This window comes from Brachyistius frenatus, unplaced genomic scaffold, assembly GCF_029030835.1.
Source record: "Brachyistius frenatus isolate BFR_SWC_R1_liver_20210118 unplaced genomic scaffold, ASM2903083v1 Contig_450, whole genome shotgun sequence".
Lineage (NCBI taxonomy): Eukaryota > Metazoa > Chordata > Actinopteri > Embiotocidae > Brachyistius > Brachyistius frenatus.
The window spans coordinates 131,251-148,831 of NW_027211049.1; the positions used below are offsets into that span (position 1 = coordinate 131,251).

The window sequence follows — 17,581 nt, forward strand, 5'->3', positions numbered from 1 at the left end:
TCTGGAACACAAGTAGAACATCTGGAACACAAGAACAACATCTGGAACACAAGTACAACATCTGGAACACAAGTACAACATCTGGAACACAAGAACAACATCTGGAACACAAGTAGAACATCTGGAACACAAGTACAACATCTGGAACACAAGTACAACATCTGGAACACAAGTAAAACATCTGGAACACAAGTAAAACATCTGGAACACAAGTACAACATCTGGAACACAAGTAGAACATCTGGAACACAAGTAGAACATCTGGAACACAAGTTGCACTTACAACAAAAGTACAATGAGAGCAGGTCTCTCAGATATCAGTTTGGATAACTGACTTTAGGTCTGTACACAGATAGGATATTAATATCAATCTTTTAAATAAAGTTAATTATTTACCAGCAGGATTAACAGTGCTTTTATTTATGATGCGTTAGCAGATGTCCTTAAGGCTGAAAAAGTGAGAATGTAAAAGGATTCGTCAGTTTCACAGCAGGTCTGTGGACATGAGACATGAGCCTTTTGGATGCTTCGTATGTGCCATTACTTTCTGACATTGTAGACACATTATTCATCCCCCAAAAAATTGGCAAACGAATCATCAGTGAAAAAAATTGTTGCAGAAAGCAAGAATGGAATTACTAAATGTATATTAAAAATAAATTAACCACTTCATTTAGGCTGTGTTGAGAGTTTTTGATAAATATTTAAACTTAATATTTGTTACCATAAACGGACATAGACCCATGTTTATAGAGGCCTACCTGTTCCCTAAACTATCAGTACATACAACAGAAATTATCTAATGTGTTTTTCATAATTAGGTTATGCGGTTGTATGATTTTTCTGTCAACTCTTAGTTCTTATTTGTATGAAAACAAAAAAATGTCATTATATTTGTGCTATAAATTTGTTTTAATAAAATATTTATATAATAGTGAAGTTTAATATGTTTGTCTGACAGCAGAGTCAGAGTTGGGAGGACAATAATTTAAAATAAAGTCCGTAAGTGTCCGGCGGACCCGGTCCGGTCCACCCCGGTCCATCCCCAGTCCACCCCGGTCCATCCCCAGTCCATCCCCGGTCCATCCCCGGTCCATCCCCGGTCCATCCCCAGTCCATCCCCGGTCCATCCCCAGTCCACCCCGGTCCATCCCCGGTCCATCCCGGTCCATCCCGGTCCGGCCCCGCGGGGACAGGAAGTCGTCGCTGCCATGTTTGGCTGCTTTGTTGTCGACTCCTTGTAGGTTTCCTGCGGATTTCAAGTGTTGTAATGGAACCGAGCTGGAGTTCGTTTTTATTCCAGGTAAGAGCTTCTGGAAACACGTCGTCTGACGAACTGCAGCAACCTTTAAGAAACGGCGGGAATTTTTCTCGACAAATATGTTGCGTGACTTTGAGAAATGAATCATAGTTAGCCAAGCAAAACAAAGGTGTTAGCGGCAGCCTGCTAGGTAGCTCCGCTGTAGCAGCTAACGGCTCCACCGGACCGACACCTCGCCGGTACCCGGTCCACGGACACTCTGCCGACGAACCGGCCCGGCCCGGCCCGGCCCGCCACCCGCAGTGTGGGTTCCGTGTCCGTGGAGTTAACGGGCACGAGGAGCTCAAATCTGCTCCACCGGTGTTGATGCGCGCGCGCTAGCAAATTAGCTCGTGAGTCGAGCTGTTGCTATTACATGTAGGTATGCTAAGCTCGTTGGCTAACAGTCCAGCTACCTGCTACTTTCCTCAGCGATCATCGTTCAGACAACACAAACCGGGAGGCAGCGAGTTGTTGTGACTTCGACTCGACTCCGGTGATGAAGCCACGCGGCGGTGGCACGTTCACCCCCTACGGCCTCATTAACGACATTTAGCTAACGCTAGCACCGCAAGAAGCACGCGGACAGAAGCGATGCTACCACAAACTTTCTTCTTTCACCGCAAATCTGACAAACTGCGTGAAGCTTCGTTCACGGACTCGATGTGAGCTGCAGGTCGGATCCAGACCTTCGATGGAAACTCGTGAATACAGACTGAATGCGCAGAAACAGGTTGTAGATGGATCACTGATCTTTAATATGTGGAGAGCACTTGAGTTTAACGATCCTGTAGTTGAACGGCAACTCGGGTAAAGTTCTGCAGGTCCATCAGTAGTGGAGCAATAGTTCATCTTCAACTGGATGGAAAGGTCATCAAACAGCTTCAAGTAGTAGGAACTCGGTAATAAGAGGTCCATCAGTGGTTCTGATAGAAGTTCTGATCCGAGCAGACGCTCCTCTCTGCAGGCTGTGGATCTGCTTCTTGACAATCTGGAGATGTTCTAGTTTTAAAGCTGCCAAGTGCCCTGTATAGTATATCTATAGATCTGTCTATCTATAGATATACATCTATATATATACATCTATATATCTATCTATCTATCTATCTATCTATAGATAGATATTTATCTATAGATATATATAGATCTATCTATAGATAGATAACTAAATGGAGACCCGTCTGAGCTGTTTGGTTGCTGGAGATACGAGCGAGGACAGAGACGATGGAGAAATGTGTCTCTCCGTAATCTCACAATCAGCAAATTTGTGATCACATCGATGGTCAACCTGTTTGTTGTTCACGTGTTTTATTGGTGTCCTTGTTTCTTTGGTGCGCCCTCTAGTGGAGTCCTTCAGAAACACAGGGAGGCAAGTATGTGAGCGTGGATTCAGTGTTCCAGCAGATTTTTCAATATTTCGTTGCTTTAGTGAGAAACGAGACACCGGAGTCACTGAACTGTTCATCAATCATCCCTTCATTCACCGTGTTGTTAACATTTCTGAATTTACCCAGTGACAAATCCTAAAGAATACGTTTCCTGGTTTGATAACTGGCAGCAGATTGAGGAGCTGCTCATCATGTGACCTGCAGCCACCGGAGACTCTTTGGATTTGGTCAGCTTTACACACAGACCTCAGACAGAGCTGAGCCCTCGTCTGCAGCCACGGCAACCTCCGGTTAGGGTGTGTTTACCGTACCGGTGTGTTGGTGTCTGCACCGTCCGTACCGGTACGTGAACACGTGGGGGGGCGACTGAGGGCGAACTGTGGAAATAGATCTCTGAAAACAAAGGAGTGGATCGTGCAACATGTGTATCGCTCTGTTGATCAGATGTGAGTGACAGGTGTGTTGATCAGATATGAGTGACAGGTGTGTTGATCAGATGTGATTGACAGGTGTGTTGATCAGATGTGAGTGACAGGTGCGTTGATCAGATGTGAGTGACAGGTGTGTTGATCAGATATGAGTGACAGGTGCAGCCTCAGTGTTTCTTCCTGTGGTGTCCTCTTTACCTGGTCGTTACCCTTGTTTGATGCAGTTCATGTTAGCTGGACATCACTGCTCTGAACAGGCTCATGTTTACAGAGTAAAAGATCCTCTGTTGCCTGGTGATCGTTCCGAGGGTTAAACTAACGGTGTCTAACGGTGTTACAAACACCAGTGATTCCTTTAGACTGTTTGCAGCCAGCAGACTATCACAGCCGTTGATTGCATGAAGTTTTGGTTGCCATGGTATTTGTCATACTTGTATGCAGCCAGGCTCGCTGTGTGTGTGGGCTACTGCAGAAGTGTTGTTGGTGGTTGGACAGCTCGGTTCACTGCTACACATGTTGTGAATATATGGTGTTAAGAAGACTTCTTATTTAGGCTCCACTTGTTGACTCATGTCATGAATGAGGCAGCTGTCTAACAAACTACCTGATGTCCTCAGCAGGCGTCGGGACTGAAGCTGGCGGTTTCTATCTAAAGGCCTGGCTGGTGCTGACACAGTCATCCTGTCTTAACTGGCATTGTGATATGAATAGTTTAAGGATGGGTCATAACTTTCAAATGTATGAATATTGAAAAGGCATTAAAATATAGTAAATGTGAGTATTCCTTATTTCACCTGTTTTTCCCGGCACCTGGTTGTAATGCGTGGCTCCCAACCGAAGGTGGCAGTAATGCACCTGAAAGCTGTCTGATATTTACAGATTGGTCGTTGCAGCCGTCCCAACAACAACTACAGTCTGAAAGTGGGACAAAGCCTCGCTGAGAAGAGCAGTATCCTCATCAGCTGGTGGGACCAACCGGCTGCTTCAGTGTCTCTTCAGAGCGACCTCCTTTCAACTTTGCATGCAGTCAGGACGCTATGCTAACCTGTTGCTAAGGACTGCCCAACCTTTCGGAGCACACACAACTCTGCAGGAGAGTAAAACATGTAACACAGCGTTGACCTTGGCGAGAAGGGATGGGTCTGTTGCTACACTACTCGGCTGGCTTGATCAGCAGCAGAGCTAATGCAAATGCTATTGTTAGCATTGTAACTACTTCCAGTAGATACAGGTTGAGTTTTATAAATGCTGATGTTCTGATCTGGTGTTCAGCAGCTGGAGGTGGAGGTTTGTACATTGGCAGATTAACTTTAGGCTTTTACTGCACGTGTTTTACAGTCACTTAATGAGTGTAGTTCATCAGCTGGAGTAACGTTCACCTGCTGCATTGCCGCGCTGCGTTCTGTGAGGCCCCGCCCCTCACGAAACGCAGACACACCGCTGAGCGGAGAAACGGACAAAGTTGCGTGACTTTCAGTCGCAGAAAAATGCGCAACTTTCATACAGAGTTGAAATGAAACAGTTGCACAGGAAATATGGAAATCAATAGTAGTTACTGGACATAACTGCAGTTCTACAAGTACGTTCGTATTATTTTGTTTCTTTCAGCGGGGTGGGAGGTCCCGTTGGGGCAGCCCGGTCTACCAATACAGTGGTAGGGGAAACACTGGAGTTTATTAAGAAACAATCTATTACATGTATATTTATAGTGTGTGTGTGTGTGTGTGTGTGTGTGTGTGTGTGTGTGTGTGTGTGTGTGTGTGTGTGTTCCTTCTCCATGTGTGCAATTACAACCTCGTTTCCAAAAACGTTGGGGCTCTGTAAAATGTAAATAAAAACAGAAGGATTGTAAATCACATAAACCTATATTTAATTGCAAATAGTCCAAAGACAACAAATGTTGCAACTGAGAAATGTTATTGTTTTATGATAAATATCGTCTCATTTTGAATCTGATGCAGCAACACGTCTCTATAAAGTTGTTCCAGGATCATGTTCACCACTGAGCTGCATCAACTCTTCTTTTAACAACACTCTGGAAACCTTTGGGAACTGAGGAGTTTCCGGAGTTTAGAAAGTGAAATGTGGTCCCATTCTGGCCTGATAGAGGATTTCAGCTGCTCAACAGTTCAGGGTCTCCTTGTTCATGCCCTGATGCTCCAGATGTTTTCAATGATTGACAGATCTGGACTGCAGGAGGCCAGTCTATCAGCGGACTCTTCTACTAGAGAACCATGCTGTTGGAATACGTGCAGAATGTGGTTGGATGTTGTTCTGCTGAAATAAACAAGACCTTCCCTGAAAGAGACATTGTCTGGATGGCAGCATATGTTGCTCCAAAACCTGAATATATCATTCAGCATTAATGCTTCCTTCCAGATGTTCAAGCTACCCATGCCGTGTGCACTAATGCATCCCTGTACCATCACAGATGCTGGCTTTAGAACTGAGCTGATAACAAGCTGGATGGTCCCTCTCCTCTTTAACCTGGAGGATGCAGCGTCCATGATTTCCAAACAGAATCTCAGATTGTGATCCATCAGACCTCAGGACAGTTTTCCACTTCACCTCAGTCCATCTTCAATGATCTCGGTCCAGAGAAGGCGGCGGTGTTTCTGGATCATGTTTCTATCTGGTTTCTTCTTTGGAGAGTTTTAACAGCATTTGTGGACGCAGCGATGAACTGTGTTCACAGACGATGGTTTTCACAAGTGTTCCTGAGCCCATGCAGTGATTTCCACTCCAGAATAGTGTGTTTTTAATGTAGTGCTGCCTGAGGGCCCGAAGATCACCACCATCCAATATTGGTTTCCAGCCTTGTCCCTTGTGTTCAGAGATTTCTCCAGATTCTCTGAATCTTTTAATGATATTATGAACCGTAGATGATGAAATTCACTAATTCTTTGTAGTTTGAACAGTGAATTTGCTGTTGTAAATACTCCTGTTTTTATTTAGATTACTTCAGAACTGAGAGGTTACTTCATCAGTGAGCCTTTTTCTTTCACTTTTTACTGCTAATGCCTGAGTGTACTGTGAATAACTACAAGCTGTATTCAATCTATTGTCCAAACTTCTGGGAAAAGGTTTTTATTCTAATAACATCAGATTATCCTGGTGCGGTCCAGGTGAGCCGTATACCTGTTAAAGCACAAAGTCAGGAACTGTCAGTATTTGTCTTAATGCCATCATTTGTACTATATAATCATTACAATATTAAACATCATAGCACATGACACGTTCCTCCTCCTTCCGACCCGCTCCAACAGCATGTTTCTTATGAACAATTGCTTTTCTCCCTTTTTATATTTGTATCAAACACCTTTGTCAGTATAATGAACATCTAATGAATCCCAGTGGAGGCGGAGCCAAGCCCTTGTTGTCAGACAGTAGGGGGCAGCGTCGCTCTGGGACACGGTGAATCACTGCCCAAACAATGACTGCGTTAGTTTACTTCTGCTTCTTGTTCATTTCCATGCTCCGAACTGGTGTTCATCAGTGTTTGTGTCGGAGGACCTCCACAGCACATTGTGTGAACCGCACCGCAGGCTGTGGTGCCGGTTCTGCCGGTTCTGCTGGCAGCGCCAGGGCGTCTCAGAACTGTATCCATGTGTGTGAGGAGAAATGCTAATTGCATTAATGATTGTAGTCTGAGTCCTACTACGACGTGGCAGATATAAAAGTGAGTTGACAATCTGTGACGGCCTCATCTCCCTCCGTCACACTTAAATACGCAGCGTGGCCGCCGGCAGCTGAACCGCTAACCCCCACTCCTCCCCCTCCCTGTCCCAGGACCATTGGGGCTTGGGTTTGTTTGGTCCATAAAAGAACACAGTGGGAATAAAGCAGCACTTGCCCCCCCTCCCCCCCTGACTGACCGGGCTGGGATGCTTGGCTGAACCTGAAAGGCCCGGGTCAGGTCTTTAACCCTCCCACTGATGAGTACAGAGAAGAACAAGGCGCTCTCCATCTCCACATCTCTGAGCTGACCTGTTCTAAAGTTTCTGTTTACAATTATCTGCATGCATTTTCCATGGACACAATACCCCCCCAACCCCCTCCCGCTATCATCCTATCCCACTGGGATCGGCCATGACCAATTGGACAATGCCTGCCAGCAGCTGCAGACTTAAGATGTCTTCTGTACACAGTTTTTATTTTGTGGTTGTATTTTTGTGCCAATCGTTGCTTTATTTGCTTGAGCGGCACATTTTTAAATTTTTTATTATCCACATAATTTTTTAATGATTAGATTTTGCTGATAACGGCTGAGGTTGATTGTTGGGGTTCAGGTGATGATGTCACTGATAAAAAATCACATTAATACCCAATTTGCACATAAAGCCAATGTGTATTTTGTCACATGTTGCATTGGAGGACCATTACTGTTAATTATTGTGTGATGAGAGCATGTAATATGACCAAAGGATATCGCATATGAATTAGAATTGGATGTAAAGTTTTTCACATACATGATTAAGTCTGTAAAGTTGTGCAAAACAATCAAAACCTGAGAAAGAATGAGAAAAATAAACGAGCATAAATATTATATTATACAAAGTGAGAAAAAACAACTAACATAAATTACAGGTAATGTACAGAATGCTGGTGTATAAACAGTACAGGTGTAATGAGAACAACTGCATTCATGCAACACGTCATGTTTGCAATATAAAACTAGATTTTACATTAATGTGACGTCTGGTCTGGTCCCCCCGGGAGGGTTGGCTGCTGGTCTCTGGCAGAGGCAGCAGTGTGCCACATGATGATGATGATGATGATGAAGATGGAGGAGGAGGCGAGGATGGATTCAATGATGACAGTGTAAAACGGCACCATCACTGAAGGCAGGTTGAACTTCAGATGTTGGTCCTCAGTGATGATGAAGCCATGAAGAGGTGAAGAGACACACTAGTAGCACATTAAACCGGTCCTGTCAGGGTTGGGGCTGGGGGTCCCGTTGGGGTCGGGGGGGGGGGGGGGGGTCGGGGTCCTGTTTGTCCCGGGGGTCCCGTTGGGGCCGAGGAGGTCCCGTTTGTCCTGGGGGGTCCCGTTGGGGCGGGGGTCTTAGACCAGACAGCCTCTTCGCTCTCCCAGCATCCAGTCATTCTCCTGTTTGGTATTGGGTAATGTTAAGGCTCAATAATTAGGACAAAAGGTCTGGAATCGTTTTTATATTAAATAATAAACTCCACATGTTTGAGCAGATGATAAAGTCTTTCTAGATATGGATGTTGTGTTATTTAACAGAACTTATCAGTTTAAAACAAATCGACATTTTCTTCAAACATTGTATGCATGTTGGCCACATGCAGATAATCAGTTCAAGTTCATAGTTCCTTTGTTTCATGCGTGTTCTTGACATGTATATTAACATGGTTGTCCATGTTGGTCTTCTCCATTCAGCAGGCCAACGAGGCTCTGCATCACCAGCACCAGGTCGCTGGGAACAACCTGCTGCCTCTGCTCAACTCTGGGACCGAGCCACCCGATCAGAAACCGGTGCTGCCCATCCCGTTGGACCAGAAGCCGCCTGTCAGTGCTGCAGAGCTGCTCAAAGACAATGTGGCCAGTGGGACTGTAGGAGGAGGAGGAGGAGGGCCGCCGCCGCCGGTGACCGTGGTGAAGAAGGAGCCCAAGTCAAAGACACCCTTCATCTGTGGCTACTGCAACAAGGCCTTCCGGGACAGCTACCACCTGCGACGGCACGAGTCCTGCCACACGGGCATTAAGATGGTGTCCCGCCCGAAGAAGACCCAGACGGCCCCCACCATGGTGCCGCTGATATCCACTGTACCGCGTGAGAACAGTGGAAACCCTTCATACATCACTACTGTAGCTGGTCTTCTGACCACGGCCACCACGTCGACGTCCACCGGCACCAGCGTCATGACTCCCATGCAGCACCACCAGCACCACCAGCACCACCAGCAGCAGCAGCAGCAGCACCAGCAGCATCAGCAGCAGCAACAGCAGCAACAGCAACAGAGCGTACCCAAGAAGCCGCCTAAGCCGGTGAAAAAGAACCACGGCTGTGACATGTGCGGGAAGGCCTTCAGAGACGTGTACCACCTCAACCGCCACAAGCTGTCGCACTCTGACGAGAAGCCGTTCGAGTGTCCCATCTGCCAGCAGAGGTTCAAGAGGAAGGACCGCATGACGTACCATGTCCGCTCCCACGACGGAGGAGTTCACAAGCCTTACATCTGCTCTGTCTGTGGGAAGGGCTTCTCCAGGTATGTGTGCTGTCTCACCAGCTGCATGGAAACAGTGTATGCAGCTGCAGCTGCTTTTACAATTTCAAATCTTATTGAATGAAAACCAATGTGAAAGGAGAAGTTGTTGTCACCTCGACACTTCCGACAATAAACGTTAAAATCCATTAGCGGTGTTTAAAGAACAGAGCATCAAATGGTTGTCAAATAAATCCATTTTATTTCCATGAATGAAGGAACAGTTGCAGCTGCAGCATCAGTCAGGAGCTGAATGTATGAGTGCCAAGAGAAGGAACAAACCGAAGGCAGATATGCAGGAGTTTCTGCCCTCTGCGTTGATCAGAGCACCACTCGGTTCCCAGCAGATTGTAAGAAGGTCTGAGTCTCTGGGCTGAGCTGCTGCTTCCTGTTTAGCAGGTGTGCTTTCTGAGGCTGCTAACTGTGAGTACATTTCTCCCCCGGCAGAGGGAGCTCTCGGACTTTATCACTGTTTGATCGTTATTGAGACGGACTCATGTCTTCCAGTGATGGAGGACTGTTGAGTATTTTACTGTGTACCAACATGACCTCATCGCCTCCCAGCTGAAGGTGTGAAACACATGAAGAAGAGCAGCAGACTGTCTGTAGTGTAATGATGAAGGCTGAAGGCCTGCTGGTGTCAATGTTACCGGGACACCTCGTTGAACCGAGCCAGCATGAATATATACCTGCTGTGAGAGGTTGAAGGACTCACCTGGGGATCGCTCCAGGTGACCCCTACCCGACTCGTGATTCAGGATGTTCTAATCCGATAACAGTCGGTTGATACTAGACAAACATTCCTCCCACAGTGTTCATCACTTTGAAAGCAGTTCACAGTAAATGTCTATTTCCTGTGGTTTGTGGAACCCAGTTTATTTTCTGTAGCTATAATTCACTGATGTCCCCCAAATGCCTCATCTGCAGGCTCTGAGTAGAAGCTATAGTTTACTGATGTTCCCTGAATGCCTCAGTGGACACCAGCCAAGCAGAGTGTGTGTCTCCCTGACAACATCAAATATCAGAATATATAAATATCGTAAATACAGTTCAGAGACTCAGCATGAAGACATGCAGCCTTCACTCTCTCTTCCTGGAGCTTTCAACCATGTTAGTCACAGTTAGAAATCACTATGAAGCTCCCTGTCCTGTCTTCTGTCCTTCTGTCCTCCTGTCATTCTGTCCTCCACCTCTCATGGTTGATGTCCAGGTTGTGTCCAGCTCTCCTCTGATTGGTTGTGTGTCCATGTCCCTGCAGACCGGACCACCTCAGCTGCCATGTGAAGCATGTCCACTCCTCAGAGAGGCCTTTCAAGTGCCAAGTAACGGTAAGAGTGCTGCTCTATGTCTTCTATCTCAACACCAGCAGGGGGCGTTTCAACCTAAACTACTATAAGACATTCCCTATGAACCATTTGATTTTTAATCCAATATTGATCCTGCCCAAATATCATATTAAGATAAGATCCTGTCAGTCCAAAGTTTATGTCACAACATAAATCTGTCTTTGGCTGTTTCCTGCATGGAGTTCAGTTTTTGTCAGAAAGCATTATTAGATGTTAAATTCCCTCCAAACGAGGAGTGGGAACAGGTGAAAGTGGACTTCCTGTCACACGGTCAGTCTGCTCAGGTGTTGACAGGAAGCAACAACATTGGCTGGTTTTGTTTGTCAGGCATGCACCTCGGCCTTCGCTACCAAAGACCGTCTGCGCTCCCACATGATCCGACACGAAGGAAAGGTGACCTGCAACATCTGTGGAAAGATGCTGAGCGCCGCCTACATCACCAGCCACCTGAAGACACACGGACAGGCCAGCTTCAGCAGCCCCTGCAGCAACAAAGGTAGAACACCTGATCACCATAGCAACACAGTCATACATGGAACACACAGACACAGACACACACACACATGCGTACACACACACACACACACACACACACACACACACACACACACACACACACACACACACACACACACACACACACACACACACACACACACACATACACACAGTATGTCTCACACACACGCACAGGTTTCTAGTCACATCTCAGACGGTGCTGTTTTCATGGAGGGATGAGATCCATCTCAACACCTCAAACATTATCTTTCCCCACAACTCAGTTTATAGTGGATGTATTAATATTTATAATAATAATCTGTCCCCACATTGGAAGTGTTAACCAGATTAGATGAGTGAACCATCTCCAGCTGACTGACCAGCTGACTGACCCCGTCCTGATGAGCAGACAGTAGATTCATGTTTAATCCATGACCAGTTCAGATGTCCTGCTTTGGGTTGCATTCACGCCCATCTTGTTTTCTGATTCCTAACGGTGTCGTCCGATGGAAACATGGAGTGAGTGACACTGAGGGCACACGTATGACATGAGTGTGTGTTTATCACATACACATGATTAAACTGCACCTGGTCTGTAGTCTAAAATAAATGTGACCCTTCCCTCCTCCTGACTGAAGACTGGCCGGAGGCTATGCGATTAATCTAATGTTCACACTAGGATCAGACTTGCGCCACATTTTCACTACAAGACATCATTTCCCATAAACCCTGCCACTTCCTGTTTTGCCTTTTTGCTCCCAGTCAGCCAGCATGTGGTAGGTGATGATGAGAGGATGAAGATCCTTGATGGCTGTAAATGAGGAGTTATTTGTGTTGAGGCAGGCGGTTTGTGCTGCTACACCTTCGAAGGAAGAGTGGAAGAACTTTTATATCACGGAGAGCAGAGGTTGGATCTTTATGACTCACCTTCATCAATGAGTCTTTTTAAAATTAACTCTTTAGTTTCTGGGAGCATTAATGTGACCCAAAGCCTCTGGCGCCCTCTGCTGGACATGGCAGCTACATGTGTGCCTGTAGTTTAACACAGTGGTCTGCAGGGACTCACTAGAAACGGTCCTGAGGGACAGTTTGGACCGAGACATGATTGTTGATGATGTGTCAGCGCTGTTGGTTTCTAGCACCTGAACACGGATCGTTGTTCTGTGGAGACATCAGCACACGTCATCGGCTCAAACACAACATACAAAAGACTGAACATACAGACACAGACATGTGACGCTCTGAGGGGGGCGCCAGAGAGCAGAGGACGCCCTGAGGCTGTCCCCTGCCTGTCCCCTGCGCATCTCCGCCATGTCCCCTGCGTGTCTCCACCGTGTGTCCGCCGTGTCCACAGTGTCTCCGCCGTGTCCCTTGCGTATCCCTGGTATGTCCCCTGTGTCTCTGCCTTGTCTCCTGCGAGTCCCCTATGTGTCTCCACCGTGTCCCTTGTGTGTCTCAGGCGTGTCCCCAGAGTGCCTCCAGCGTGTCCCCTTCGTTCTCTAGTCTATAGTAATAATAATAATAACAACAGTAGTACATCATGTCCTCTAGTCTATAATAATAATAATAATAATAATAATAACAGTATTACATCGTGTTCTCTAGTCTATAATAATAATAATAACAGGATTACATCATGTCCTCTAGTCTATAATAATAATAATAATAATAATAATAATAATAATAATAACAACAGTAGTAAATCATGTCCTCTAGGCTACAATAATAAAATATCAGTGTTACATCATGTTCTCTAGTCTATAATAATAACAGGATTACATCATGTTCTCTAGTCTATAATAATAATAACAACAGTATTACATCATGTTCTCTAGTCTATAATAATAATAACAGTATTACATCATGTTCTCTAGTCTATAATAATAATAATAATAACAGGATTACATCATGTCCTCTAGTCTATAATAATAATAACAGTATTACATCATGTTTTCTAGTCTATAATAATAATAATAATAATAACAGTTTTACATCATGTTCTCTAGTCTATAATAATAATAATAACAGTATTACATAATGTTCTCTAGTCTATTATAATAATAATAACAGGATTACATCATGTGCTCTAGTCTATAATAATAATAACAACAGTATTACATCATGTGCTCTAGTCTATAATAATAATAACAACAGTATTACATCATGTGCTCTAGTCTATAATAATAATAATAACAGTATTGCATCATGTCCTCTAGTCTATAATAATACTAATAATAACAGTATTACATCATGTTCTCTAGTCTATAATAATAATAACAGGATTACATCATGTCCTCTAGTCTATAATAATAATAACACACAGTATTACATCATGTGCTCTAGTCTATAATAATAATAACAACAGTATTACATCATGTCCTCTAGTCTATAATAATAATAACACACAGTATTACATCATGTGCTCTAGTCTATAATAATAATAATAATTATAACAGTATTGCATCATGTCCTCTAGTCTATAATAATACTAATAATAACAGGATTACATCATGTCCTCTAGTCTATAATAATAATAATAACAGTATTGCATCATGTCCTCTAGTCTATAATAATAATAATAATAACAGTATTGCATCATGTCCTCTAGTCTATAATAATACTAATAATAACAGGATTGCATCATGTCCTCTAGTCTATAATAATAATAATAATAACAGTATTGCATCATGTCCTCCAGTCTATAATAATACTAATAATAACAGGATTACATCATGTCCTCTAGTCTATAATAATAATAACAACAGTATTACATCATGTCCTCTAGTCTATAATAATAATAATAACACACAGTATTACATCATGTGCTCTAGTCTATAATAATAATAATAATAACAGTATTGCATCATGTCCTCTAGTCTATAATAATAATAACAGTAGTACATCATGTCCTCTAGTCTATAATAATAACAACAACAATATTACATAATTTCCTCTAGTCTATAATAATAATAATAATAACAGTATTACATCATGTTCTCTAGTCTATAATAATAATAACAGTAGTACATCATGTCCTCTAGTCTATAATAATAACAATATTACATAATTTCCTCTAGTCTATAATAATAATAACAGTATTACATCATGTTCTCTAGTCTATAATAATAATAATAACAACAGTATTGCATCATTGCATCATGCATCATGCATCATTATAGACCTCTAGTCTATAATAATAATAATAATAACAACAGTATTACATCATGTTCTCTAGTCTATAATAATAATGATAACAATATTACATTGTGTTCTCTAGTCTGTAATAATAATAACAGTATGACATAATGTCCTCTAGTCTATAATAATAATAATAACAGGATTACATCATGTTCTCCAGTCTATAATAACAGTATTACATCATGTTGTCTAGTCTATAATAATAATAATAATAATAATAATAATAATAATAATAATAGTATTTCATCATGGGTTTTAGTCTGCATTAATAATAACTGTATTACAGTATTATAATAATAACCAGCGTGTGTTTTGATCTCTATATTTATCAGGTGTGTTTCTGACCCTCCTAGAAACCATTTATTCCCCACATTCACACAATTTGACAAAGTGTCCTAGTTGACCAAATGGTGGCTCTGCTCCCTGTGCTTATGTAACCCCATATGTGTCTGTATCTCTGAATAGGCATAAGTGACTGGCAGTGGAACCACTCAGGGCCACGAAAAGGTAATCCAGTAGTCCGTAGCAGAACCTACACTCATGTCCTGAACACTAGCGGCCGTAGACGTGGTGCCGAGTCTCTGGACTCACACGTCTTCTCACATCTGATAAATTAAGGTTAAATTTCATGAAGCAGGATCAGTAGATCTTTGAATTAACCACCAACTGGACCATAACACCGGCTCCATGCACACTACCGGACCTCATCCCACATTACCCAGCAGGCATTTCACTCATCAATTGGCCGTTGGTCCACACACGCTTCATTACTATTTGATGTAAACACTGGGACTCCTCCCAGGTGACCCAGCTGCTAGCGGACCGGTCCACGGAGCGGGTTGCAGCGTCGCCGAGCTCTCGTGGGCCGGTGCCGCTGCCGGTCACAGAGGGGCGCGTCCCCCTCAGCACACACAGCTTCACTGTCCTTGATAATGTGTATGTTGTAGAGTAGACGGTGAGCTGGTGAGTCTATTGATCCTGCTTTTTGAATTTACCCCTCAGGTGAGTTGACGGTAGGAGAGATTTTAAATAACTCCTTCCAAGTCCTTATTGACAACTCTCACAAAGGTAGGTTCCCTCACCTACTACTCACATTAATGACACATTGACCTTCCAGCGGTGGAGCTGACCGGGCTGCTGCTGGTTCTGGTGTTGGAGGGAGTGTGAGCGGTACCGGGTGGACTCGGCCTCAATCTGCTCTTCTGTCTTTTCTAACAGACGCCAACAACGTGCACAATAACTCGGCCTCCTCCACGCCGGTCACCAACGCCGCCATCGCGTCGGCCCTGAACCGCGTCGGCAACCCCGTCACCATCGCCGCTCAGATGAACATCGCCACCAGCACGGTGAACATCACGTCACCGGTGAACCTGCAGCACCCCGTCACCATCACCGGCCCGGTGAACCTGGCCTCCGTCAACATCCCCACCACCGCCCACATGAGCCTGGCGCACCCCGTCGCCATCACCACGCCGATGGCCATGAACATCAGCGGGCCGCTCAACATCGCCATGAGGTCCATGGACAGCATGCCCTTCCTGTCCCAGGTCCTTCCCTCCTCCCCCCCCTGGTAGAGCCATGCTCATGGAACAGCCAATCATGTTGCAGCTGCCTAATAACAGACGGCGCCATTGCGGCCCTCTGAACGGGCTGGTCAAAGGTCAAAGGTCAACTAACGGCAGCGATAGGAACCAACGAACTGTACTGCTGCAGTCATAATCTGATCCTTATGTTTTATGTGTATTTATAGAAGATAAGAGGTCTGCTGCCCCCTTCAGGGCTGCAGGACAACAACGGGTCATCTCCTCTTCTGTCATCGTCTCATTTAGCTCGTCTAACGTAGGACTTTATTTTTAGACTTTAATAGAACTTTTATTGCTATTGATTCTATTTTGGCGAACAAACTGAAAAAAACAAGGTACTTCATCACATTGATGCAAAAAAAAAAAAAAAGATCCGTAAATCCATTCATACCAACACTGAAAAGTGGTTGTCATAGCGACTGTCCATCTCGGACAGACCCGACCCGGACTGTCCATCTCGGACAGAACCAGATCTACCTAGCAACGGGACGAGGCCCAGAACCACGGTGATAATGATGATCAGTTAAAGCCAAAGATTTTCTACGTGCATGTCGCCCCCTGGAGGAAATGTTCTGAAACACAGTCACACCATCAGGACGTGTTTCATCTTTACAAACTGTTCGTTTCATTTTAAAGTCTCGTCACAGTTATTATAGAAATCATGATTTCATGAGGAGAACGTTCACGTTGGAACGACTGCAGAGCAGCAGAAACCTGCTTTGACATTATTGGACTGTTATTACATCTTCACAGTACTGTTGGTACCGGTCCACTGGTCCCAGTACCGATCCCATTACCGGTCCACTGGTCCTAGTACCGGCACTGGTCCTAGTACCGATCACAGTACCGGTCCGCTGGTCCCAGTACCGATCCCAGTACCGGTCCCAGTACCAGTCCACTGGTCCACTGACAGGTGCCTCTAGATGTGTTGACAGTGAACAGTTTGTGCTGCAGGGAGGAGATCCGTTCATTTCTGAGCAGCTGAACATGTATGACGTGAGTTCTTCAGCTGACTGAACATGTATGACGTGAGACGTGACTGTTTCTGGAGTTAAATGCTTCCTCTTATTTTTGTTTATTCTTTTTCTCAGTTATTTTAGTGATTATCAGTATTTAATAGTTGATGTATTTTAAAGTAAAAACAAACAATGAAAAAAACAGCTTCCATGAGGGGGATTGATGACCGACCCCCCCCTCGCTCCTCTCCTTCCCTCCAACACACACACACACACATACACACACACACACATACACACACACACACACACACACACACACACACACACACACACACACACACACACACACACACACACACATCTGTCTTAAAGCTCCTGGACTCGGTTTGGGACTAATTTCTCTATTTATGAGGACGTGACAGCTGGAGGGAACCCTGTCTTATCAAAGGTCAAAGGTCAGCGAGGATGACTGTCAGTCCAACTCAGGAAGTTTTCTGAGAATCTTGTAAATATGAAACACATCTTATGGCCTTCTCTCTCTCTCCCACCGGGCGACCGATGCATACACACAGCACTGACAGCCGTCCATCAACAAGAACCACTTCCTGGTTCTCTCATCAACACTCCCACCGGTGGTACCAGCTGGAGCCT

At 44.5% G+C, this 17,581-nt stretch overlaps 1 protein-coding gene across 4 annotated transcripts; it reads left to right on the top strand.

Moving 5' to 3' along the window:
* Positions 1-1,196: 1,196 nt before the first annotated feature.
* On the top strand, positions 1,197-16,785 carry LOC138637263 (vascular endothelial zinc finger 1-like). Of its 4 annotated transcripts, XM_069725800.1 has the most exons (7): positions 1,197-1,303; positions 8,520-9,349; positions 10,605-10,674; positions 11,020-11,188; positions 14,854-14,895; positions 15,391-15,456; positions 15,607-16,785. In XM_069725800.1, exons 1-7 carry the CDS (start codon positions 1,271-1,273, stop codon positions 15,960-15,962), a joined length of 1,566 nt encoding a protein of 521 aa, XP_069581901.1. In that variant the 5' UTR covers positions 1,197-1,270; the 3' UTR covers positions 15,963-16,785. The 4 variants fall into 4 exon arrangements, with proteins under 4 accessions (XP_069581901.1, XP_069581903.1, XP_069581902.1 ...); XM_069725802.1 differs by lacking the exon at positions 15,391-15,456; XM_069725801.1 differs by lacking the exon at positions 14,854-14,895.
* Positions 16,786-17,581: the final 796 nt, after the last annotated feature.

Coding starts and splice junctions, on each gene's coding strand:
- LOC138637263 (XM_069725800.1), top strand. CDS start 1,271: ATGGAACCGAGCTGGAGTTCGTTTTTATTCCAG. Junction 10,675..11,019: donor CTTTCAAGTGCCAAGTAACG/GTAAGAGTGCTG, acceptor TTTGTTTGTCAG/GCATGCACCTCGGCCTTCGC. Junction 14,896..15,390: donor CCACTCAGGGCCACGAAAAG/GTAATCCAGTAG, acceptor TTTACCCCTCAG/GTGAGTTGACGGTAGGAGAG.